Raw genomic sequence first — 25,656 nt, forward strand, 5'->3', positions numbered from 1 at the left:
CTAAGAAGGAGCGTTACCCCAGATACACCGGTATAAACCAGTAGAATGGAGCTCATCCTCATAGGAGGAATGAAATATTTGTCCTCTTAAAGGCTGACAGTGAGCAAAGAAAATGTAAAATGAGTGTATGATTAGAATGTGCTGTAAAGTCAGACTGAAAAAGTCTACACTACCCCTGGAACTGGACAGGACTTAAGCATCCACTCTGCACCATGGCTGGGTAGGATAGGGGTGGGACTTTCTTGTTTTTATGCTCAAATTAGCCTACATCCCTCTTCTCACTGACTCCGAACACCTATTTATGTGATGTTAATGTCCTGTGTAAAACATCACTTAGGTTGAGTCTGATGTCATGCTTTCTCTGAAGAAGGACTATTTTGATTCTATATATGTCTTTCTACTCCTGAAGCACCTTGCTGTTGTCTATATCTATAGATACCTATGCTAATGGCTTCAAGACATGGGTTTTCCTCCTTGGTCTATACCAAGAAAATAAAACAAAAAGGTACCAGAATCCTTGAATCAAATACCTGAGAAAAGCCAGACACTTGTTGGAATGTTAAGTATTTTCTTGGGGCTTCACCTTTGCTCTTTCCTTCAGAACAGTGTCAGGAAGGGTGGGGATGAGGCTCAGGGATAGTTTGCATAGATAGTATGCTCAAGTCCTGTATTGGGACCCCAGCACCACAAGCAAAAACAAAACAACAACAAAAAAAAAAAAAAAAAAAAGAAAGAAAGAAAAGAAAAGAAAGAAATGAGAACAGTGGACAGAAGGTGTGGTGTCGGAACAATCCTGAACATCAGATTCCCAACTCCTCCCACAAAGGATAACTTACTTTGCATATATAACACAGAGAGCCCAGCATATCACAGCAGGGAGAGCAGGTCCCAGCCAGCCTCACCCATATAAAGGTGGATGTTTTTTTTTTTTTTTTTTTTTTTCCCACTCACTGTGACTTTTCAAAAGTGACAAAGTCGGTTGTGGTTTAACTGCCCTGGCCTTCTCTTCTAACACTCCAGCCACCCCTGAGCTGCCCTAACCAGCAGGGGCTGGTTTGACACTGAGTCTTTTCCACAAATCAACCACATTTGACAGAGCACGGAAACAAAAGAATCCTGAGAAATTAAAACACCATCAGCCACACCAGTGCCCACCCCTACCCACTCTGTGTCCCCCACCACCAGTGTTCTCCCTCTGCACTGCTCAACTTCAGGGCCATCCAGGTGCACTGGGGGAAGGAAGGGGATGAAAACCCCTTTGAAACCACAGAAAAAGCTGCCTAGTGCCCAGCCAGTGATGTCAGCCCACAAAGCTCTCAGTGATTTCCAAAATTCCTGCCTTTGTGTCTGCTTTCCCAGGGCAGGGAGAGTTCCACATCTCTGAACAGAGGGACACATTCGGCTAGGTCATGGCTAAGTCGTCATTCTGTATCTCACCTTGGAAACATTCATTTTCATCAAATTAAAATATGCACGGCCAAATGCAGATATTGATTTTTAAAATTTATTGTGTCTACTGTGAAAGACAAAGCAGAGATTTCAAGTAGCAAACAAGGCTGCTTTAGGGTATTTAGAAAGGAAGACTTTAAGAGAGTCTTTGCTTAAAGGGCACTGAGGGCTGTGACTAAAAGGTGTACTCTGTTCACACCAAACACTGCCATGATTTGGGTTGGCTGGAGGGGCTGATGGGGACTGTGGAGACAGAGGGACAAGGGGCCACCATGGGCTTACTCCCTGTTGTTGCAGAGTGAAGTTCCTGAGTTTGCCCATTGGTTTTAAAACCTTCTGCAATAACGACAGAATAATACACATATGAACTTAAGGAGCCCGAACTCAGTAAACAAACCCAGCCAGGTCCTCATCAAATGCTGTTCAGGACAATAAATGAAGAACACAACACGATCCTGTTGTACCACTGTCTGTTAGGAGCTCTTCCCATTGCTGCAGACAGCTGTTCTTCTTAGCAGACAGAAGGTGACAATGGCCAAGTAGACCACACTCTTGAAAAGCAGAAGGAGGTAGGTGCAGTAGGCAGAGGTGTAGGCGGAGGTATATGTGAGCTGCAGCCTCAGTGCATCTAAACAGAAGTTGTGCAATTAATTTCACCTGTTCTTTGACAGGAAAGGACTCCTCATGGGGGAGGGTGCCATAGATGTTTATTTTTTGTGACATACACAGAAGTGACACCACCCCCACCAAACCCCAAAGGTCAACATCTACCAATCTCACCCAAACTACCAAGAGCAAGATTTAGCTTATAATCAAGTTCATTAACAACCTCTGTCATATTCACTTAGAACCTCCTAATGTCAAAAAGCAGAACTGCATTTTTAATAGATGAGTCAACAAGAAGCAAAAGTATATGTGAAAATTAGGTAGTCAAATTGCTTTACCCTAACCTGTCTCTGAATAATAATTAGAGACAATATTAATCAACCAGTAAACAAAGGCCAAACAGTATTCTAAGAGCTTCATATTTAAAGTTCTCCTCTTACTGAATCTTTACGATGACCTATGAGAAGGATTAATTCCATTCTCATTTTGCATACAAATTTTGGACACAGTAATAAATAATTTGGCTGATGTTAGGTATTTGGTGACAACCATAGATTTTTGATCCCAGCAACATGACTTTAATAAATACATTTTCATCTACTCTGTGACTCTTCATCTCCAAGTGTAATCACCACCCTGTAGATAAGAAGGTTAGGCATATACAAAGATGAACTGCTGATTAAGACATTGCACATTGTGTATTCAGTGAGATCTCTCAGAAGGGGATAAAGAATTGAGATAGGGGGCAGAATTTTCAGAGCAGGATGAATGGGAGATTTTAGAAAAGAGGACATCATGTAAAATGGAAAAAAGAAGTTAATTTAAATTCCTGGAGATATTAGGGGATTTGGGTCACACTCCCCTTACTTCTCTAAATGCTTTTGTTGATGCTGTAATATTTTGGGGTAATGACATATGATATCCTTGGAAGTTTTATAAGAAATATATGATATCATGTAACAATTAAAGATAATGACAGTGGGCTACTGTGGCCACAAGGACAAGTCTCTTATTGTAGAAAATTCCGTGTACATATTCCATCTTCATAGAGTCAGAACTCAAGATTGACCCTCAGTGTACAAAGAGATCTCCAGAAAAGTTTTCATGGTTCTCTGCCCTGGGTCAGGTGTGGGTTCCAGCCTCTCCTTGCCTGTATGGCAGTGGAGGTACAGTTGAGGTCCAGAACCAGGGATACTGGAAATGCAGGAAAGGTAGGCCTGGCTGGAGCCAATGCCTCTGGTCACCTTCTGGGTGCATATGAAGGGAGAAAAGGGCCAGAAACTAGTTTTTATTCTGCTAAAGATATGCCCTATGCTAGACATTCACATTTGTACCTTTATCTCTTTAATATAGGTGGATTTAGTATAAGTATTCATCATTGGCAGAGTTTTACAAATAGAAATTACTCACCCATGTGGATACAACTGATTGCCCTGAGAACGAGGAACTGACCAGTCTGTGGTACTCTGAGGCCCATGCACTTCCCACCCCACCATGTATCCATTCTGCCTCAGGACCCAGGCTTTGGAACTTCTTGCTCTGTGACTCTATCTTCAAGGAAGAATAGAGAACTGAGTAACTCTTCATTTGAAGGCCTGAGTTGAAACCCAAGGTCTGGTTGTGTGGCATGTGCAAGGGACTCAATCAATTTTAGCTCATCACCCTCATCAGTAAAACAGAGAAAACTACTGTACCACTAATATCTGTATGATGAGGAGTAAACAAGAAAATGCACAGAGGACACAATCCAAGGTCTTCTGTCAAAGATCCTTATGTAGGCACTAGTTCAACTTGTTAGTAACTAGGTTGAACTCTGAAATAAATCTAGAATCAACCTGATATCACGTTTTCCCAAGTCATTTGAAATGATAGACAGGTGAATGAAAGAAGTTCCTTTGTTGAAATATTTCAAACATATCATTGTATCCTCCAATCACAGTCATCTCCTATGCAAATCAATAATTCTCTGTGTTAATACGATGCCTAAGAAGTGAGGCATTAATTTAACAGATCACTCAGTCTATTCTACAGCAGGCAGCCATTCTGGTTTCCCACCTTATACCAGGGCTGTTCAAAAGTGAAGATGATAAAGAAGGAGAAAAGTGCTAAAGCTTGACATGCAGGCAAACATACACAAAAACTTACCATATTTATCTTTAAAGCAAGCTTCAGTCTTGTTGACACGTGCTAAAAACCAGAGCAAGTACTGGTCAATTATTCATGGCAGATATTTGACAGCATGAGTGTATGTGCTATTTAAATGTGTACATAAATAAATATATACAATAAGTCCACCCAGAGACAGGTCGGCATTAAAAATCTAAGCCCCCCTATTACAGAAATAATTGGTCTCACGCTATAATTATAATTTAGTAGATATTATTTATATTTTATGTTTCTGCTTATAAAGGATACATTTTTAACCACTGTTATGATAAATGTCTGAGATCACCTGCAACAAAAAGCAGCTATGGTTTATTTAAAATTTTACTCCAAATCATGCATTTTCCCAATCCAACTATTCAAACCACATGGATCACTGCAGAAACTAAGAGTACAGAAGACAAAGCCTCACTTAAGAAATCTGGGTCTTGAATGGCAAAGGTCTTCATATGTTCTATTTTGTACTTGTTCTATTGGTGGAAAAGGGCTTATAGCCACAAGGAATAGAACAAGAACAAGTCCTTATGGCCACTCTGGGGCATTTGGACTTCTGTTTAACACTCAGGACTATGATGCACTGTCACTGAACTGCCATCAGGACCCTGCAGATTCAGCCCCCTGCTTAGCTGTGTGGAAATGTACCTCATTGCATCAAAGGAATTCCTTTAGGAACTGTGCCTAACTCATGTATGACCCCAAGTGATTAGGAAAAGAGGATTCTCTCTTCTCCTAGATGGATGCCGTTCAGGCCTGGCATATGCTAGAAGTACAGGAAATATTTTTTGACCTGTGTTTACCAATGGTGAGAAATATATTCATTATACAGAATACAAGCATTTTTGTGCATGTTAGCCTCACCCAATCTTTAATGATGAAATTTTGTGTAATGATGATATATGAAATAAAAACCAGAAAAACCCAAGGCCTTCATGGAACTCAACAGCCAAGGTGATTCTGTTTTGTTGAACCATGCCCTGGATCTTGTCAGAAAATTTTGTCATTCTGTGCAGGTTAAACTTTGTGTATAACAAGATGTAAGTTGATGACTTTGTTTGCTTGAGAGAACATTCCTGGAAGAGACGTAACTACTCCTATTTTGCTAACTTATCAAAAGTAGGAACTTTTCTTTAGTATTTATCATGGGTAAGTTGCTAGGTGCTTTAATATATGTTATTTCTTTCCTTCTTTCTTTCTTTTTCTTTTTTCATTTCTTTTTCCAATGCTGGGGATGGAACCCAAGGCCTTGCATGTGTCAGACAAGCCCTCTATCGTGGAGCTACACACTGAGCCCTGTTGTTTGACCTAATTCATTAAAAAAAAAAAAAAATCTACAGAATATCATGTGATCTGAATCTTTGAAATGATGAAACTGAGGCCAAGAAAGATGAAGAAAAATTTTCAACTTTTTTTTTTCTCCAAAGTCAATACCATTTTAAATGAACAGAAAAACAGTAGACCATTTAGGCTTCCATTTTCTACAAAGGCATTTAAGAAGGATTTACATCCTTGTTCACTACTACATCCTAAAAGGGTAGGATACTCTTCATCTAATATGTTTTCTGGAGCAGTAGCAAGCAACTGTTATCCAAGGGATATGTGAAGCTGAGACAGGAGAACTGTGATTTTGAGGTTCACCTAGGCAACATAAGGAGACCCAATTTCAAAAATAAGAAAAGAAAATGGAAGTTTTCAAGGAGGTTATATGTACATTTAAATACACGTACCTTTATTTATCGCAGGAAAGAGAATCTCTTGATCAACCCCTCCTTTATTATTCTCATGTTTGACGATACACCTGTGCTCTTTATCCATTGACTCTCCAGTCACAGTTAGCCAGCTCATCTTCATGTATGTGTCATCAGTCTTTGTGGTGTCTCCCTCCTGGGATTCCAGAATCCTTTCACCATACTTCTCTTCCCAGTATACCTTAATGACATCAGGGAAAAAATTCTCAAGAACACAAAGATGGGTCCCGGCCTTATGGAGGTCTATTTCAACAACTGAAGGAAGAAAAATCGTGGGCTTGGGGGAAATGTCTGTGTCAGAGCTTTTATCTGTGGAGAAAATGGAATATCAATAAAAAGAATTACTAGAGAAACAGAAACGTTACATAGTTTGGAAAAACCTAGTGCATGAGAATAAGATGACATTGAATTAGTGCCCAAGATGGTCTTTCATTCCCGCATAGGTTGCAAAGTACTTTCTATTGTTCTTATTGGAAGTTGTGGAGAGAGGTTCAAGAGGTTAGGTGGCTCTGCAAATCTGAAGGCAAATCTGGCCTTTGTCCTTTCTCCATGTGCTAAGAAGGGGATGACTTTTAACTGTTCCTAACCAAGGCTTTCAAAACTCATGAAATCCCACTGATTTATTATTATTATTATTTATTAGAAGTAGTATTATTTAACTCTCCTTGCTTTTCTCATAGTAGAGAATATTGCCAGGGATAAGAGGGAAGAGAAGGAAATCAGGTCACTTTAGTGACCTTCTAAAGTGCTTCCTTTGCCCATCCTTTGTCACTTCTGCTCTCTGGCCAAGTAGCTCACAGTCTCATACTCTGCAATTCTGTGCAACCCATTTTTTATTTAGCTGACTCTAGAATGCACACTATTTATCTTATTTCTTCTACAAATCAGTGTCAGGAAGTAGATTTTTCAATTGTTTTGTAATAATAAGCAGTCACTTGCTTTAACAGGAATCTACTGCCATGTAAACTTAACAATCAAGTTGATGTCTGAGATTCAAATGAGGATCCTGAGACCTATTCTGATATTTCTGAGGTTCTCCTAATCAATTTCTAACTTGATTTAACATCTCATTGTCACATCTGAACTACTCCAAAGTTTTGGGGCAGGTAATAGTTAAAGTTGCACCTCCAAAATATTTGGTGCCTTGAATTTGCAAGCAAAATAGTAGCATTTCCACAACTTTATTAAATTCATATTGATTATTTTCAGAAATACTCTGGTGAAGTTAATCTTATCAACTAATGCACTTATCATAATTTTTTTTGGCTTTAGAAAATATTCACCAAAAGCACATTTCATTTTGTAATTTCACTTGAAATTCAAGTATCACTAGGATTACACCAGTGGGGTATTTTTATATTCGTTTGAGTCTACCGAGATGTTCTATACATATCTCTATATCAACGTTTGAATATCATTGCCTCTCCCCAAATTTGTTCCAATCTATATGTAACTTAACTGTTTTGGAACTCAGTTTTTCTCTTCATCTTAACCTGCTGAATAAAATGTATTTATAATTGATGTAAGGTTGAAAGTTAAGGTTCTAAAGTTTCTCACAACCATAATACCAACAAAATGAAGCATCATGTGTTTACAAAGCTATATCACCTCGAATGTTCACTGGTTAGACACATATTAAACTAATGACTTAAATTATATGTGTTGGAACCCTATCTAATTTGATTTCCAGTAGAAAATCAAATACTTCACCAACTTATTATGTTTTAGCTACTTTGAAGTTATTATAATAATTCAACATAATTTCTTAAGAAAAGGAGAACTGGGTTTTTCATTTGAAAAGAAAAGGAAAAAAATATTCTTGATTTCTGCCTGTTGCAGCTGAGATCCTGTTTTTGTTTTTTTTTAATACAAAATCAGTAAGCATATAATGTTAATATGTTAATAGTTTTTGGCCTAAAAATAAGGTCATAATGTGCTTAATTTTATGAATCTTGTTTTTAATGCACATACTTAGATAGTGTGTATTCTCCAATAAAAGGTTTTAAAAGGTAAAATTTTTGTAATACTATACTTTTATTTTTTATTCTATATATTGACAAGTCTAATTTTCATCTTAGAAACTTGCTTTTCTTCATGGGAATACTTCTGTTTCATTACTTTAAAGAAATTGAAAAATGATGAACTTGAAAATTTTCTGTACTATAACTCACCATTCACTACTTTTTGTTTCCTTTTCTTAGCTAGATTCTTTAGGTTTCACTCTCTTTAGGATAAAAATAACCTAGAAATTCCATCATTTTCTCTACATAATACATACCTAAGCATCAAGTAGTGTACTTCTTTATAATATAATTAGTATCTGCATTCTGGATCCTCATATTGCATAGTCTTTTAAAATTTTACTATTAAATGTACATATTAAAAGTGGGTTTTTTTCTTGCTCAAAATTTTGTATGATGCTTACCATGGCAGTCATTCTATTTTATTTGCACAGCTAATAGAATGGCTACTGTTTATTTCAGGTATTTTAAAAATTAATAAATCTTGGGGCTGGGGATGTAGCTGAAGCGGTAACGCGCTCGCCTGGCATGCATGGGGTGCTGGGTTCGATCCTCAACACCACATAAAAATAAAATAAATATGTTGTGTCCACCAAAAACTGAAAAATAAATATTAAAAATTCTCTCTCTTTAAAAAAAATAGTAAATCTGTCCAATTAATTTACATTTATCCCTTTGAGCAATCAAACAACATATTTTGAGTTAAATTAAATAATCAATCCATATATTTGAGTTAAATTACCCAAGTTGCTTATAACTTAAGATATAATAATATGAATTCCATATAAATTGATCAAATATCAATCACAATTTATATTTAAAGTATTATATTTCAAATCTGCTTATGAAGTTTTATTTAATTGTTCTCTATTTTTGTGTCTTCTTTCATTAAATAGTAATAGCTATTTCATATTTACCTTTTCATTTAAGATTTATAATATTTCCAACTATATTTAGTTGATTTTATATCCTGATCACTTTCTGTATGAATTTAAAGATCTGATATAGGCAAAAGACTAGTCTTATTGTCTACAGATTTTATTATTAATTAAGGTTAAGAATTAAATGTTTTGTAAAACACATTTTAGTGTAGATTTTCTTGCAAAAGGATGCCTGCTAAATAGAATCAAGTACCTCCACATTAAATTTTTTGTGTGAGTGGATGTTAGCCTTTCATTTTCATGAATCAAAATATATATAAATATATAAATATTTAAATATTTATAAATATATAAATATATTTTATATAAATATATTTATAAATTAAATATTTAAAAATATATAAATCCTTTTGACAATCTATTGTAAATTTTATTTATTGGAAATAGCTCTGCACAGTGGATATAACATTCCCTTCACATTTTAATTGGAAGAATATTTCTTGGACACCTATTATGTATTCAACAATATGCCAAGAACTTCATTCACATTATTTCATGCTATTCTCATTTTATTTTGCTGGGTTCATATTGTTGTACCATTTATGGAGAAGGAAACAGGCCAAAGAACAATTTCCCATGTTCACTAAGCAGTAAGTGGTGGAGAAAGAGCTCCAAGTCTGCCCCATGCTTGACCTTAATAAAAGGAAATGTGTCTTCTCTTTTGAGTCTATCACAAATTTACCTGTAATAATTAACTTTGCCTCAGAGTCAAACACCTTAATGATACTATTCTATATATTACATATAAGCCCTTTTAAAAGTTCACATGTACACAAAACCAATCTCATAGCATTTGCACAACATTGTCTATGTTCTCCTTCAGTATAAGGATTCAATTAAAATCTCTCCTAAGAGTTCTCCATAAAATCTCCTTTACGTTCCACTTTTGTCCCCTAAAACTATTATTGCAATAGGCTCTTTCCTAGTTTTCCTTATATTACCTTGGAAATGTTGTATACTTCTGATACCCACCTGTGACAACAAGCTTAGTTCCACGACTGAAGACTTTCTCATCCAATTACCACAGTGATTTTAGCCATATCAAAAATGTTAGACTAGGTTGTGCTCTTCAAATTCCTGTGGCCACATGATGCCCTGGAATTCTCTTGAGAGCAGTGTTTTGATCCTTTTTTAGTTTGCTCAAAACAAGTTCTGTGGCTGAGAAAATAAAATAACTTTAAAGTTTTTTGTGCTTTATTTAACTGGAAACAATGATGAAAGTGGAAATCCATTCAGTATTGTTACCAGAAAGGAAATGAGACCAAAATGGAATGAGATGAAAAACCAATTTGATTAAAACCACTACAGTGACACAAGAGGTTACTATCATCATCATCATCAGTAATTTGTTTTCTATGACTGTGTGCTCCAACATGACAATTTAAGGGCCATTTCCAAATAGATATTGTAGGGCATATACACCCCATACTTCCCATTACTCCTAAAGGACTCATGCATTGATATCCTTTTCTAATTTTATAACAAAAATGTTGTATTTGAAAATTCGGTGTGCTTTTAAAATAAATTACTAAAAAATCATGTGTTCCACTACAGTTTTCTTTTACCTTTATGCATAAAGTTTTAAGCCTCCATCCCTCAGGGATCCACAGTCACTCTGAATTCCTTGTTAATGTCTCCCATGCCAGATCAGGGAGAATACTGCCTCTCTGGACCTGGACCAAGTCTCCAGACCACTCCAGAGGCCATACTATGATAAGTGAACAAACTAGGAGCAATTCCAAGAACTCTGATCAGCACCACCCTGAGCCTGCAGCACCTGCATCCCTGGTTCCACTCCCTACTTAACAGTGCAGAATTGAAAGAAAATTTAACCTGAAATGATGAGCTTTGTGCCAGCACCAAACACTTTGATTACATTGCAATCCATGACACACTATTAAAAAAGCCTTTATAAAAACACAACACAAAAACTGGTTTCAATAAATATTTTCTGAGTAAATAAATGAGCAAATGAGATTGTAAAATCATGAAGAACGTTTCACTAGATCTTGGGCTGAAATAATTTGTGTAATTTCAGGTTGTAATAATTTATGCTTCTCCAGGTAATATAAGAGTAGCAGTTTTGAACTATTTTCAGTTCACCTTCTAAGGAGTTAGAGCAATAAGAAGAGGATTCATTGATATTATATAGCTCTTTACTCAAAGTATTTTTTCACTGTTCTATTGCATGAGATCAAAACTAACAACAGATATTTTGCAAGTTATCTGGACAAAACTTCACTCATACCTCAAAATATAGAGAAGAGGTAACTAATAAAATTCCATTTGAGAATTCTCAATTAAAAAATCTTCTATTTAAAAAGTATTTAAAGCAAAAATTGATAACAATAGGCTATATACATGGTCTTCAGAACCTGTTAATTTCTAGCCTGTTATTATTTGTTATATATAGGCACAGTACTGAATGTAGAATTTCAGTCAGCTTCCTAACAGGAAAGGGAAGAAACCAGTTACAAAGTAGTTTGGTTGCCATATCCAGTACCCAATACCTGTTAAATTTCTGTTCATGTTCTCAGGCAGGGTCAGAGAAGGTTGATGGTAAGTTAATTTTTCTACAAAGCTTAGGTCCATTTTTCATACTAGGATAAAAATAGAAAACTGTTACTTACCAGGGGGAGTTAACTATGAGGTTAGTTCCTTCTGCAAATATCTTGATTCAATCTTTGTCATCACAATGCTCACAGTTTCTACAAAAATCTCAGCCTATTCTTAAGCTTCATGATATGATCAACAGTTTAACAACTTTGTCCTGGAAATTTGATCTTCTGACATCTTTTGAGAGCCCTTTCAACATGAAGAGCTCTGGACTAACAGGGCCCAAGCACCCTTTCTCTGGAGACAGGGCCCAGGACAGCGCTCACCTCAGAGGTCAAAGCCTCCCTCTCACCCTGTTGCCCTGGTTCCTGGGCCTTTTCCAAACTGACCTCTCTGTCTCATGAATAATCAGCCCCGCCTTCCTGGGCGGGGCGACGCTTCCTCATGAATAATCAACTAGTCTCCTTGGGCCCATGGACGCTGCCTCATGAATAATCAGCCCAGCCTTCCTGGGCGAGGTGATGCTTCCTCTTGAATAATGTATTTTTCTCTTTTTTAAATTTTAATTTTAATTAATTTTTTTTTATTAGTTGTTCAAAACATTACATAGCTCTTGACATATATTTCATACGGGCTTTCAGGAACAGGAGGCGGAGTCAGTCTCATGAATATGCAAAGCAGAGGAGATTGGCAGATAACGCTCTCCTGCCAGGCGGGGCCCCTCACAGCCTGCTCCAGCTCTCAGTAAGGAGCCCTCCAGCAGCCATTGCTGTGTCTCTCCAGCCTTTCTGAGGGCTCTCGTCGCGCTCCCAGGCTGGAGGGACCCACACCAAGCTCCTGCCGCCTCTGGAAGCTGGCGTCTCTGACTGCCTCTCCTGGGTAACCAGTAGGTCAACGACAGCCTCCTGGAGCTTCTGAGGGAGCACTGCCCTCTGAGGTGAGGCGCCAGCTGGGCGGGTGAGGTCCCAGGGACCTTGGTCTCCTAGGTCAGGCCACTGAGGTGGGGTCCCAGGCAGACCCGAGGCCAGCGCAATGCGACGTGGGCCAGGGCTGACTAGACTCTGGAGGGACCTGGGGGCCAACAGAAGGATCCAAAGGGCAGAGCGCCTCAGTTTTCCAGGGCATCTCCCACCTCTTCCCCGCCAGTGACCCTCTATGTGTAATTATGAAAATGAAACAAACTGTACATCGAGTCCCCTTACCCTGCCCCTGAGCTGAGCCCCTTCTGCAGAGGTCGCCCCTGGCTGCAGCAGGCAGGGAAATCAAGAGGAAGGGGATTACTGTATGTTTACTTAATTTACATCTAAGATCACCTCTGCAATCACATAGGGCAGGATGGTATTTTTTAAAATGGTTTTGGAATAACACGAGCATGGAGAATAATAAACTCTTGTCCTTCATCCAAGCTATACACACACACACACAAAAAAAAAAAAAAATGTTTTTTAGATTTAGTCTACATCTATATAAAAAATCAAAAACAAATTTTTTTCTGATATTGGATTGGGGTAGGTAAGGATTTCTTATATTGCAGGACGCAATGCATTAAACCAAAACAGAAAATTGGTAAATCAGCCCGGATTAAAATCATAAACATCTCATTATCAAAAGATATCATTAAGGCTGTAAATACATCAGCTATCAACTAATACAGAATCTATATAGAGAATATACAAAGGTACCCTAAAAATCCATAAGCAAAAGTTATTTCAACGTTAAAATGAACAAAGCACTTGAGCAAGCATTTCACAAAATACATTCTAACAACCAACATAGATCCTAGGGGTGCTCAGGATATGACCCAAGAAATGCAGATTAAAACTACAAACAGATGCTCAGCAAAATGGTTAATGAATTTCAATGGTCATTCTCAAGGGTTGCTGAGGATATGCAGTCACTGGAACTCTCATGCATGCTATTTGTTAGTTCCTTATGAAACCAAACATACACCTACTCTAGGACTCAGGACTACACCACATGCTCAAGAGAGATTAGTTCACTGCCCATGAATGACTTCTACAAGAACATTCCTGGCAGCATTATTCCTGATAGCCAAAAGTTCGACAAAATACAAACATCTATCAACAGAAAACAAAACATTTTTATATAATCATACAATGGACCATGATCAGCAATAATAAAAATCATAAAGTACTAGTACACAAAACACCACAGCTAAGTCTCCTAAACATTATGCTGAGAGGAAAAGTTATACATAGGGCTGGGTGTGGCTCACTATTGGAGCACATGCTTTGTATGCACAAGGCCCTGGCTCCAATTCCTGCAAAATACACACACACACACACACACACACACACACACACACACACACACAGTGTCCAGGAAGCAGGGGGAGCCAGTGGGAAGGCCCTATGCTCTAGGTTCTGCACCAGGACCCCTCATGGCCCATCATGGTGGTGACTCCCACTGAGGGGACCCAGCACCAGAAGAAGGGAAGCTAAGGAGCCTGAAGGCCCAAGGCCTAGGCCACAGTGGCACAGCACCTACCTGGCCTGCTGAGTAGGTGTGGCCTTGAAGAATCTGCCCTATGAGAGCACATGAGGAGTGCCACTCAGAAAAGTCTCTGCAGCAAGGAAGGGAACATAGAATGTGGCTTCTGCTACGGCCACTGCAATGCCAAACGCACTGAAAAACTAGAGTCTGCCAGGAAGATCGAACAACTTGAGGATCAACTAAAAGACATAAATAAACAATTATCTTTGGCACAAAATGACATAGAGGTCTTGAAGAGAGAAAAAGAGCAGCTCAGTGTGCAAAAGCAACAAACACTGGAACAGTGTGAAAACTTGAAGCTGGAATGTAGTCAATTGCAGCCTTCTGTGATGGAGCAGAAAGATGAGGAAATTAAGAATTTGCAGAAAACCAGTTAACAAATAAAAGGCCAGTTGCAGGAAGACACACACAACACTCCAGCAGACAATTCTGATAGTTTTCAAAAAACAAAAGTCAAAAATCTTCATATAGGAAACGGAAATGAAAAACACAACTATGAAACTGAAAAAGGAGTGAAAGGAATCCAAGAACGAGAACTTGAAATGCAACTTGTAAATGAAAAGATTAGATCTTTAACCAACCAGATTAATCAGCAGTTGGTAAACCCACTTCAAGTTGGTAAACTCACTCAAGCTATTCAGCAGGAAGGCATGGAGATACAAGCTCTTCAGGCAAAAATTTATTAAAGAAAACTTGATATGATTCCACCCCAGCTCTTGGCTGCATCATCACATACCTCCCAGTCAGAAGAGGTCCAAGAGCTGAGACGATCACTGCAAGAAAAAATGGCCACCATTAGGATGCTCCAGGAAAATAACCACAGGTTGTCTGATGCAATTGTTGCCGCCAGAGAGAGAGAAAACAAAGAACATGAAGAAATGGATTCTGAAATTAAAGAGCTCAAGGAAAAACAAGATGTGTTAAAAATTTTACTGAAGGAAAAAGACCTCTTCATCCAAGCCAAAAGTGATCAGGTACCTTCTTCAAATGAAAAGCTCACTGACAAAGTGAATGAAAACGAGTTGTTGAGGCAAGCAACAACAAACCTAAAAGAGAGAATATTAATTTTAGAAATGGACATTTCTCAACTCAAAGGCGAAAATGAAAAAATGATAGAAACATCCCAAGAAAAGGAAATGGAGTATCAAGCATTACAAGAGAATAACATGAAGTTCTCTGTGATCCTGCTAGAACAAGAGTACGAGTGCCAGTCCATGAAGGAGCGAGCTCTTGCCTTTGAGCAGCTGTTACTAGAAAAAGAACATGGCAAAGCTGGGGACTTAAGTCAGCTTTTAAAAGCACTTGAATCCATGCAGGAGAAGACCATCCTATTTCAGCAGGAGAGAGACCAAGTCACCTTGTCTCTAAAGCACCAACAAATGGCAAACCGGACCTTAGAGCAAGAGGTTCAACACTTACGTGACAAAGAATTACACTTAAAGCAGGAGGTTCAAAGCCTGAGGAGCCATCTTCTAGAATCAGAAGATTCTTACACCCAGGAAATTTGAGCTGCAGAGAAGAGAGAGAGGAACCTGAGAGAGAAATTCACACTATTGAAGGAAAAGCTACTTTCCTCTTCTAATGAAAGTCATCAAGCCAGTGTGCAGGTAGAGTCCCTGCTGAATCAGGTGTGCTTCCTCTCCCAAGAGAGGGATGGGAATACACTGCAGCTTTTGCTCTACCAGGAACAAGGAAAGCAGTATGCCATGTCACTCACTAACCTGCAAAAGGTTCTAGAGCATTCCAACAAGAAGAAAAAGCTATGTATTCCACTGAATTAGAAAAGGAAAGACAACATACAACTGAATGGAAGGAAAAGGCAGAAAATCTAGAAAGAGAGGTATTGTTATTACAGGAACGCTTGGGAGAAGCCAACCGTGTGATGGATCCAGCAACCAGACTTACACAACAGTTCCATTGAGAGGAAGAACAGATTGAACAAAGTGAGCTCCCAAGTGAAATATTGGACGATGCCCAAAAGAAATTGATGAACTCGGAAAATGGCACAGAAGGAAAAGTGGACAAAGCCTTAATGAGAAACCTGTTCACTGGGCATTTCCAGAAACCAAAAAATCAGTGTCCCAAAGTGTTAAGGTTAATGGGAAGCATCCTGGGCATTCAAAAGGAGGAAATGGAGCAGTTGCTGAATGGAGATGATGGTGGTGTTACTAAGTGGATGACGAGTTGGCTTGCAGGAGGATCCCAATGTGTCCTCAACACACCTTTGACACCAAATGAGCAACCTGGGCTGAAGAGTTCTTTTTCAGAACTTTTTGTCAAATTTCTGGAAACAGAATTTCATTCATCCATTCCATCACCAAAACTTTCTGCTCATGCCTTGAAGTTTCTAGACCCCAGAGGAAGGAGAAAGGAATGTGCAAATGTACCAAGAAGTGTGAAAGAGGCAGCAGAATTCAGAGCTGGTAAAAGAGAGGCTGTGAATCCATTCTTGGCACCGCGTTCTGCGGCTGTGCCACTGATTAGCCTAGCTGGACTTGGACCTGGTGGACCTGGGAATCTCCTTTTGAATCCCATCGCAGACTTCATGCCACCTTTACACCATTGCCAGTGTCGCTGGACTATAGCGCCAGGGTTGTACTAAAGGACCTTTGAAAGCAATTCAGAGTGATTCTCAAGCCAGAGATGAGTTAGCACTTTAAAGAAGAAATAAACATTTTGTTCTTTTTATAAAGTGGCCTTTACAAAAAGAAGTTGTGTATTTGTAAGGACAAAGAAAACAGTTGATCCATAGAAGTACCAGGTATTTTGTCTCCCCCTCCCCATTTTTAATGTGTGTTTGTTTGCCGTAGCACTGTTTTAAAATAAATTTTTCTTTGTTTATCGTAGTCCCCTTTTTCATATGATATTTTGTTCTGATGCTATCAGGTAATCAACAGCAATAATAAATATAGCTCCAACCCCCCTTTTTAGTATTATATTTGTTAAATTTAATTATATTAAGATAAAAATGATTCATTTATATAACACAGTAGAGGAAACATCCAACCCATATGAAACCCGTATGAAAAAGATACATACCTCAGAATTTCGGCTAGCTGAAAACAAAATATGATGTAGCAAAAAGTTGTGAATTTTTTAGTTTATAAAAGAAAACACTGTATAACTACTAAAAGAAAATTACAGTGGGAGGGCCTGAACATGAAGTTTAGTGTATAAATTCTAAGATTCTTTTAATGCAAATACTATGACACCTATCCACTTTACTTCATTGTATAAAAATCATTTGACGTTCATTTTGTTTTCTAGGTGTCAAATAAGTCCAGAAGGAAGATGACTTTTGTCAGACCCAAAGTACAATCACATGCATCCTTTTTAATTTGTAAGAATGTATCATTAAATATCTGGACTGTTTACGTACTTTGCTCTGGGCCCTTCAGTAATGCTTATAAACACATTTTTAAAAACATTTGATCAAGAAAAAAGTGGGATAGAGAGATAAAACATTTCAAAGTTTTGAAAGATGAAAAAGTTAACAAAGGGGCAATTAAATCCTTTCTTATTTTGGTAAATTAATGTAAAAGATAAATCAAAAGTTTCTAGCTTAATTCAGGTGATATCAGAGAATTCAGAAAGCAGATTATGTAGCAAATGCTTCACTGACACCTGTAATTTCTAAAACCATTAAGAATATTTTTATTAAAATTGATTCAAATAAAATTTAATATAAATTAAATTATTTAAGGTAAATCATATTATAATTTATTATGAATTAATTTCAATAATTTAATTTATTTCATTAATTAAATTACAAATTTAATTTATTTCATTAATTTAATTCATTTTATTAATTTTTATTTATTAATTTAATAAAATTATGATTTACATTTAAAATTTTATTGAATTTTTCTAAGATTAGTTTAAAAATTAATTTAAATAAAGACACAGGTCATTGTCTCAACTTCCTTTGTTCTTGTTAAGAAGACCAGCTTAGAAGCCCCAGAAACCAATTACTTACTGTGAATGTGGGATTTATATCTGTATGGGGTCCTCACTTACCCAGCCTAGTCCTTGTGTTGAGCTATAGTCAAGCATCAACTGCCACATCCTCAGCTATCTGAGAAAGACTGGGTAGTGATCTGAGTTTGGGTTTCACTTGCAATCCTTTAGCTATTCTGTGTGGCAGCTCCTACTTCTTCTTTCTTTAGTTTCCCGAAGCATTGCTTTCTGATTATATATATATATATATATATATATATATATATATATATATATATATATTATTATTATTATTATTTTATATATATATATATATATAATCTGGCATCATAATGTTTACTTAAAAGAGTCTCTCCATTATTTAGAGAGGCAACAGGTCCTGTAGAATTCCCAGAGGAATAAAGTGCCTGGCTTCAAGATGCTGCAATGTACCTGGCACCCAAGAATGGGTCTGAGGCAACAAAGCTGAGGAGTGGACACCCTTCCTCTGCTGCTGGCTGTTTTGCATTCTACAGCAGTTTCCTTTCTTTGCATTGCTGCACATAACCCCTCCACCCGCCTGTGCTGGTGCTGCTGGTCACAGTGGAGAATTTTGACTCCTATGGGATCAGTGGCCTGTCAAGTAGTTTTTATTGACAGCTTTTTGTTTGCTGTGCATCTCATTGACTGCTTACCAACACCAACTAGATTTTGTTTCTATCATATCCAAACCAGAATACATTTGGGTATTCTGAGATTTTACAGAGCATGTAATTTTTGTTACATGAACCTAACCTAACCTGTATTCTCATATGAAGTAATGCAAATCTACTTTTGTTCTAGTGGAGCTATTTTGGTCACATATAAGCAATTTTGGTTCATTTTACGGGGTGAATTCAAGTTTGTTTTTTTTTTTTTTTTTAAACTCAGTTTGAGCTTCATTTCATATCAGTGATAGCCATTTTAATTTATCTGAATAAAACATTTTTTTTTTTTTTTGTCACTGTGTGTTACAAAGCTTCCCCCCACTCCCTTCATTCTTAAGAGAAAGCAAATCTTTGATTTATGTTTATGGCTTCTCTCCTCCTTTGACAGCAGGGTCTAACTGGTCATTGGCACAAATTAATGTTCTAGAATCTACCTTCATAATTAGAGTCTTGGATGGGAAGAAGTGAAGACTATATGTCAGGGGCTTAAGGTCTCTGCAGAGTTGAAGGGGGCAAGGTGAAGAGAGGCCAAGGTGAGGGAGAAGTGAACCTCTGCCCCTGTTCTTCCAGAGAAGATCTGCTTAGTCCTGTTTTGTATTTTGAGATACAATATAAGATCATGTTTACACAAGAAAGAAATGGTTCCACTTAACTTTAAAAAATAAAAATGGCTTAAAATATATTGCTAGAGGTCATATAGATAGGAATCAGGCTTTCTTTGCAGTTGCTGGATCTAAGCCCTTCAGCCCACACAGGGGTGGGGGGATTGGCTACATGTTTACTAACTTCTGAGAATCACAATCACACACACCACACACCACAAAATAGGCAAAAACAGGCACTTCTCTCAGGGCCATGTACATTTAAAGTTTAGATGAAATATGGTAAGTGGTTTTGCTCATTTTTTAGAGTAAATGGGAAAAATTTTTGGGAAAGATCAGGTTTTCTTATCTTTAAACTGGGGCAAATATCACATAATTATCTTTGTGTCTCCTTTTTGGACCTTATCCAGAAAGTATAAAAATTATTAATATTCCCATGTAGAAGAATGACAGGGGACTCAACTTTTGTGCAGCCATGGATATCTTAAGTTACATGCTTTGGATGTGTTACTCCATATAATATTAGGCGGTTACCACCAGCCCTTCCAGTAAGCAAATCTTCAGGCCAAGCTGATGACACTCCACACACAGTGAAGCATTCATTCACCAAGGATGTTTTAAGAAGATGTGATTAGGGAAGGGATACCATGGGGTGGAAGAGCAGGAACTGTAATGCCAGGCAGATGTACATGGGAGAAGAGGCTCGGAGAAAATAACAACAAAAAAGAAACCTTGGAACCTGTCTCCTCTCATCAGTAAAAGAAAAATCATAATAACCAGTTTGCAGTGTTGTTCTGTTAGAAATAATGTAGAGAAAAACCAGCTAAGAATCGATACATCATAGATATCACCCAGTCAGCAGATAGTGTGGTGTGGTTCACTGACCTCATGATGACTTGCTTGGCCAGTGGCATAGCCACTGCGGACTGCTGTAGCCATGTGCCATTGACAACCGTTACTCTTGTGGCAATTTTACTTCCCATCCTGCAGAAGAGCAGTGCCTTTGGGGACCTAGCCCAGGGTCTTGAACACATTGAATACTTGATGGAGGAAATTGAGTTCATCCACAAGTATTGGCTCAATGTGTCTCTTCAGAGCCAGCCTCCAGTTCCCATTGTATTGGTGAGACTTGTGCCACCATCACACTGGGGAAGGACGTTGCCTTCTTACTGGCAAATGAGACGCAAATGATTCTGATTTTTCAAAAAAACTTTACTATGTAACATCTATATGGGTTATGATCAGGATCACAGGCTTGACTTTGACTCCTTTTTCTAATACCTGGCCCCTGAAGCTCTCACTTTCAGTGACAGTAGGCTTCGACCCTGAAGTAAAAGTCTATACATTGGGTCAGTTCATCCCTTGGGCCAGTGCGGAAAGGGAATAGAAGTGGACTTGCCTTTCAGGAGCCTTGAGAAAGGGGTAGGAGGCCGAGTGGGACAGCATGTGAGGAAAGTTCAGGGTGCAGAGGGGAGGGGCAGAGGGGATCTCTGGAAAGACAATTGGGAAGGGCGATGGGGTCTGTCGCTCTGGCATCCCCTTAGGTGAGGGCTGCTGTGGGACCACCAGAGCAGGTTGGAGGGGAACAGGGTCTTCTGCCTCGGGGCTGCTGCCTCTGAAGGCATGACGCCTGTCTTCACGGGGGTGCAGCTCTGATGGAAGATCCGGAATTTCGAGTTGAATATCAGTATAGGCAACAGCCCGGGGAGGGTCTATTCTGATGGCCGCCGTCATGCCATATCTGCGTCGTTTGTTGACCCAGTAGAGCAGTGGATTATAACTGAAGGTCGCAGCTTTTATCACCTCCACCCACTGCTGGGCATGCTGTCTCCTCCGCAGGTTCTTCCTCCAGTGGAGTAAGAGCATGCAGCCACCAGTTATCACGGTGCAGAGCCCCAACAATCCGAAATACCATGGGACCCATGCTGAGGCAGTAAAAAAAAAAAAGAAAAGAAAAGAGGCAAGCTGACTGACAGCTCTAACTTGGGACCTGAACTGTTTCTCATTCCTCTCCTGGATTTGGCTCATTCTTCCTCTCATTCCTTCCCACCCTTCTCAAAGACATGCCTAATAATTTCCTGATTCAGTCAAAGCTATATTTGCAGGGCACATAAGAGACCCCATTAGCCTTTTTCAGATAAGGAACACTAGGTGTAGAGTGGCCAGACCTGCCCAGACTCAAGACAGGCCTTCTGGCTCCCAGTCCAGGACCCATGCAGTCATTCAGACCGAGAAGCCTCACTAAGGGCAAGGACCTCAATTGTATCTTTTCTGCTTGGGCAGAACATGGTCTCTGCCTTCGAGGAGTCCTTAGTTTCCTAGAGGAGTCTGTCTCTTAACTAAATAGCATTCCATTCAGGCAGCCACCACCCCATCCATGCAAAGGGTCTTCCCTGAAAGTTTGTCGCTCACACTCAAAAGGTCTGGGTGTACTTATGGCCAGGGAGGCCCAGGTCCTCCTTTCGCGAATCCATAAAATTCACTCTGGTTACCAGGACTATAGCTCTGCAAAGAGTGAACTCACCCACTACTCTGCCCACCAATGGGAGTCCCCAGAAGGTCCCAGTCCCATTGTTCTCTAAAGATGAGATCACCGGGTTCTGAGCCTCAGGAATTCTTGGGCGGGTGCTTGTAGAGTGGTTGGCAGTTGATGGAATAAGGGACTCCATCTTATGACATCTCATGAGCATGTTGTCTTCCATGAAAGACTGGTCCACCATAGAATTGTCTGTTCCCAACTTTGTGTGGTGAACTCACAGGAAGCCCCCAGGAAAGGGTCCTTACTCCCTCAGGAGCTTCTACTTGTGTTTTCAGTTGTTAGGGAGCCATTTTCCAGTGGGGAGTGGGGCAGGGAGGACAGTGTGCATTGGACATCCCTACCCTCGAGAAGTGTCTTACTTAGTTGTCAGGGAACACAATGGCTTAGAAGAACCATGTGGTCCAAACCTCCTCCTTTGGCTCCTACCATCTCTGTTTTGTTTCTTCAACAAGTGTTTTTTGGGCATCATTAGGTCCTGTGGGATCTCCCCTGTATGTGATCTGCTTCTCTTTCCAGCTCCGTCTCCATCCCCACCCGTCATATACCTTTCAGCCCTGGGCATGCCAGATTCCCACAGACCCTGCTTATTCCACTCTAAACTTTGGCTCAGACTGCTGCTTCACTCAGGAGTGTCGCTCACCACATTTCCACCACCGAACACCTCCTTATCCTCCCAGGTGGTCAGCTCCCCAACTCTGATACAAATAGTTCTTTCAGTTGATTCCCCAATTTCTAGAACTCTGAAGCAGATGAATTTGAAACAAATTGGTCCCAGGGACAGGAATCAAATTGATTTCAACAACTATAAATTTGTATAAAGTGGAAAATATAGTGTTCTACAGATTTAATATATTATTTTTAGAAATCTGCTCTATTTGAACTGGTATAAAAGTGATGCCCTTTTAAATAATACCACTCACCTACCATGAACAGCTAAAGTTCAGATAAGTATAAATTAAACTGAAAAAATTAACCTGATGCTCTGCCACTGAGGCTTATTTTAAAATCAACATATTTTCCATCCCCTTCTCCCCATCCCTAACCTGGAACAGGATTACGTTTTGTCCCCACTCAGCTCACAACTACCAGCCCAATTAGAACAAGAGAACTGGATAAAAATTATGTTCAGAAAGTGGGGTTTTTAAATGTTATACATAGATGTATTTATTTTTATCAGTGATCAGATACTTTACACTTCATTGGGTGCTTATTCCAAGACTTGTAAAGTGTTTTTAAACTTTGAATGACTGGTTGATTGATTCATTGGTTATAAAGATTTTCTTTGAAACCAACAATTTCATTATTTTTATTATTTAGAGCTGTTATTTATACTTTGCACCTTGAGTAAATGTGTGAATGGTGACCATTCAATCCCTTTGCCCTGTTTTTCCCTTATTCTAAGATCATAAGAAGAATTATCAGAAGCCTCAAACTGTATTTCTAGAGCCATGAACAATTTAATAAAATGGAAAAGGAGTTAATTTTAAAATTTGTTATTACATTTATACAAAAAAATGTGAGAAATCTATTAACAGCACTGAGTGAAGTTTTACCAAAGACCCACAATAAAACCTTAATAAATGGAAAGGCAAATTCAAGAAGATAAAAACTACAGTAATAATGAAGACTATACCTACTAAATTTATATGTAAATGACTGCAATTCTAATCAAATTCGCCATAAAATTTTATTTTTTATTCTAGGTTATGTTAAAAATAGGGCATATTATATATTCTTAAAGGATGCATAAACATGAGACTGTGACTAAAAACTAGTTGTAGACATTTAGCATGGTAGATACTAATGGTAATAGCAGAGCTACTGACATAATGTGGTAATGATGTAAGAAGAATGAGATAGATAAATAGAGCAGAAAGACTCCAGAAAAGTCTTTAAAGTGTATATTCAAAGTATGACATAGCAATTTTAAACTGTAGAAAAACAATATATTGTTAAACTATTATTATTTTTATATTCAGTAGAAGATTTTTGTTAAAATGCACAAATACTACTAAATTATCAAGAAGTTAAAATGATCCATCCTTTCACAGATGATCACTCCTTAAATTTTTTAAAACTTCTTTCCAATTTTTTTTCATCAATGTCTGTTGAGATTTAGGTGTTCTGGTCCATCCTACTGTGACCCCAGGGTCAGGAATCACCAGAAACAGGGTGTGGGAGCTGAGGTCCTAAGTCTACCCCCCAAACATGCCCTGGAGCCCCCTGGTGTTCCGTCATTGGGATTCAACAGCATCTCTGCTCTTAATAGCACAACCTGATCTTTAGAAGAGAGAAATGGAGCAAGACCACATTGCAGTAATTTCAGAAAAACTATATGCATGGATACTATGTGGTAAGAAATCTATAAAAGGTATCAATATGAGAAAAGTGTCCAATGTAAGAATTTTTCACATTAATTTCTGCCTTGTTTGAAAGTAGATTATAACAAAGGTAGGAGTGGAGTTTTCATATTTTGCACTTAACATTTTGTCCCTCTACTTTTTGGTTGTTCTCAAACATCCAACTTGTATTAACAGAATAGATGTAAAATAATTGTCAATAATTACTTTTTCCTTTGCTGATTGTGGGAAATACTAGCTTCTCATTCTCTGTAGATGCAGGAAGGAGGTATTATCTCGTTTTAACTGTCTATTCCTCTTATTCGGGATTTTTGGCTTTCTTTGCAGAATGCTGACATAAAGTTTTCAGGGCATATGCTGAGCTTGTTTTGTCCCATCCAGGAGTCCTGAGTGTAGAGAGAGCTGCTTCCTCTTTCCCCATATACAAGATTTGTACAATGATTTCTCATAGACCCCTAATAGCTGATTGTTTCCTTATAGATTTAAATATCACTAGATTTTTTCAGATTGTCTCAGGATACCAATGAAGGCATACAATTATCATGTCTGACAGATCATCCTATCTCTGAAAACTTCCAGTGCTCAGGTGTAAAATGGGAAAATGACAGTCACAGAAAATATCCATATAATAGTTGCACATCTCTCCAGGCATTTAACTCTCTCCTGCCTTCATTTTGAACCATTCAATTGTTGGAAATCTGTACAGTCAAATAAACAATGACTGTACTGTTGGTCTGCCATCCACCCTGTATTTTCAGAGTATAATTGTTAATACTGTGCAGGGATCAATGGAAGAGTAGAATCCAGGAGAAACCCTGGGAAACTCTAGAAGTGCAATAGGGAGAGGAGGCTCAGACTGAGTACCCAGCTTAGCAGCCACTGTGGCTGCCCATATGTGAAGGAGGCCTGGAGGTGTTTCTCGTGAGGGTTATTCTGGCAACTATAACATTGTGCCCTCTCCATAGGCATAGTAAGAAGTGGACACATCTTCTCTCTCTAAGAAAAATATTGTCAAGATTGAAATGAAAGTGTTTTGTATTTTTACTGGCCTCAAATTTGTTCTTCCTGCCTAAATCCCTTTGAGCAGTTGTTCAGACATATAACAGATGCTCTAAACCTTGATTTGGTTTCTGTTGGTACCATTATAAGCTTAATCTGAGACTATCTTGGAACCACACTTTACAATGTATGTCAACACTCTCATCTTTTGCTCTGGAAATTGATATTTCAGGTTGCTCCAATTGCCCAAGTCCAACTGCAAAAAAAAAAAAAAAAAAAAAAAAAAAATCCCATGAACAAATGATACACAAAGAAGCTACAAAAAAGAATGACTTAATTTTCTCCTGGAGACTAAAGTGGCAAGGGGCAACTCACAAGCCCAGAGGGAAGATAGGATGAGAAAGTGACGATCCTGGGAGCTGAGGCCTCAGGTCAGTGCAGGAGGGTATGGATGTTCTAGTGTCTCAAAAAAGTGGAGGGTCAGGTGATTTTCTGGGTTTTTCAAGATCTGCTGCTAT

The 25,656-nt window shown here is 38.5% G+C and overlaps 1 protein-coding gene and 1 gene segment (V, D, J or C); both read right to left on the reverse strand.

Moving 5' to 3' along the window:
• Window positions 1-1,490: 1,490 nt before the first annotated feature.
• Window positions 1,491-25,656, reverse strand: part of LOC114096207 (T-cell receptor gamma chain C region C7.5-like) — a 44,314-nt gene continuing 20,148 nt past the window's right edge. The window contains 4 exon segments of the C gene segment in view: window positions 1,491-2,077; window positions 4,201-4,242; window positions 5,943-6,272; window positions 9,898-9,940. Of these exon segments, the coding sequence occupies window positions 1,923-2,077; window positions 4,201-4,242; window positions 5,943-6,272; window positions 9,898-9,940 (570 nt within the window).
• LOC139702803 (testis-expressed protein 38-like) lies at window positions 20,591-21,714 on the reverse strand. The gene is made up of 2 exons (XM_071605127.1): window positions 21,677-21,714; window positions 20,591-21,164 (listed from the first exon to the last, which is right to left on the reverse strand). Exons 1-2 carry the CDS (start codon window positions 21,712-21,714, stop codon window positions 20,591-20,593), a joined length of 612 nt encoding a protein of 203 aa, XP_071461228.1.

The sequence above is a fragment of the Marmota flaviventris genome, chromosome 1 (assembly GCF_047511675.1).
Source record: "Marmota flaviventris isolate mMarFla1 chromosome 1, mMarFla1.hap1, whole genome shotgun sequence".
Taxonomy (NCBI): domain Eukaryota; kingdom Metazoa; phylum Chordata; class Mammalia; order Rodentia; family Sciuridae; genus Marmota; species Marmota flaviventris.

What these genes read in the sequence shown, in the direction of transcription:
- LOC139702803 (XM_071605127.1), bottom strand. Translation starts at nt 21,714, where the DNA reads ATGGATTCGCGAAAGGAGGACCTGGGCCTCCCTGGCCA. An exon ending in GACCTGGGCCTCCCTGGCCA is followed by an intron (nt 21,165 to 21,676) that starts TAAGTACACCCA and finishes TACTGCCTCAGC; the next exon opens with ATGGGTCCCATGGTATTTCG.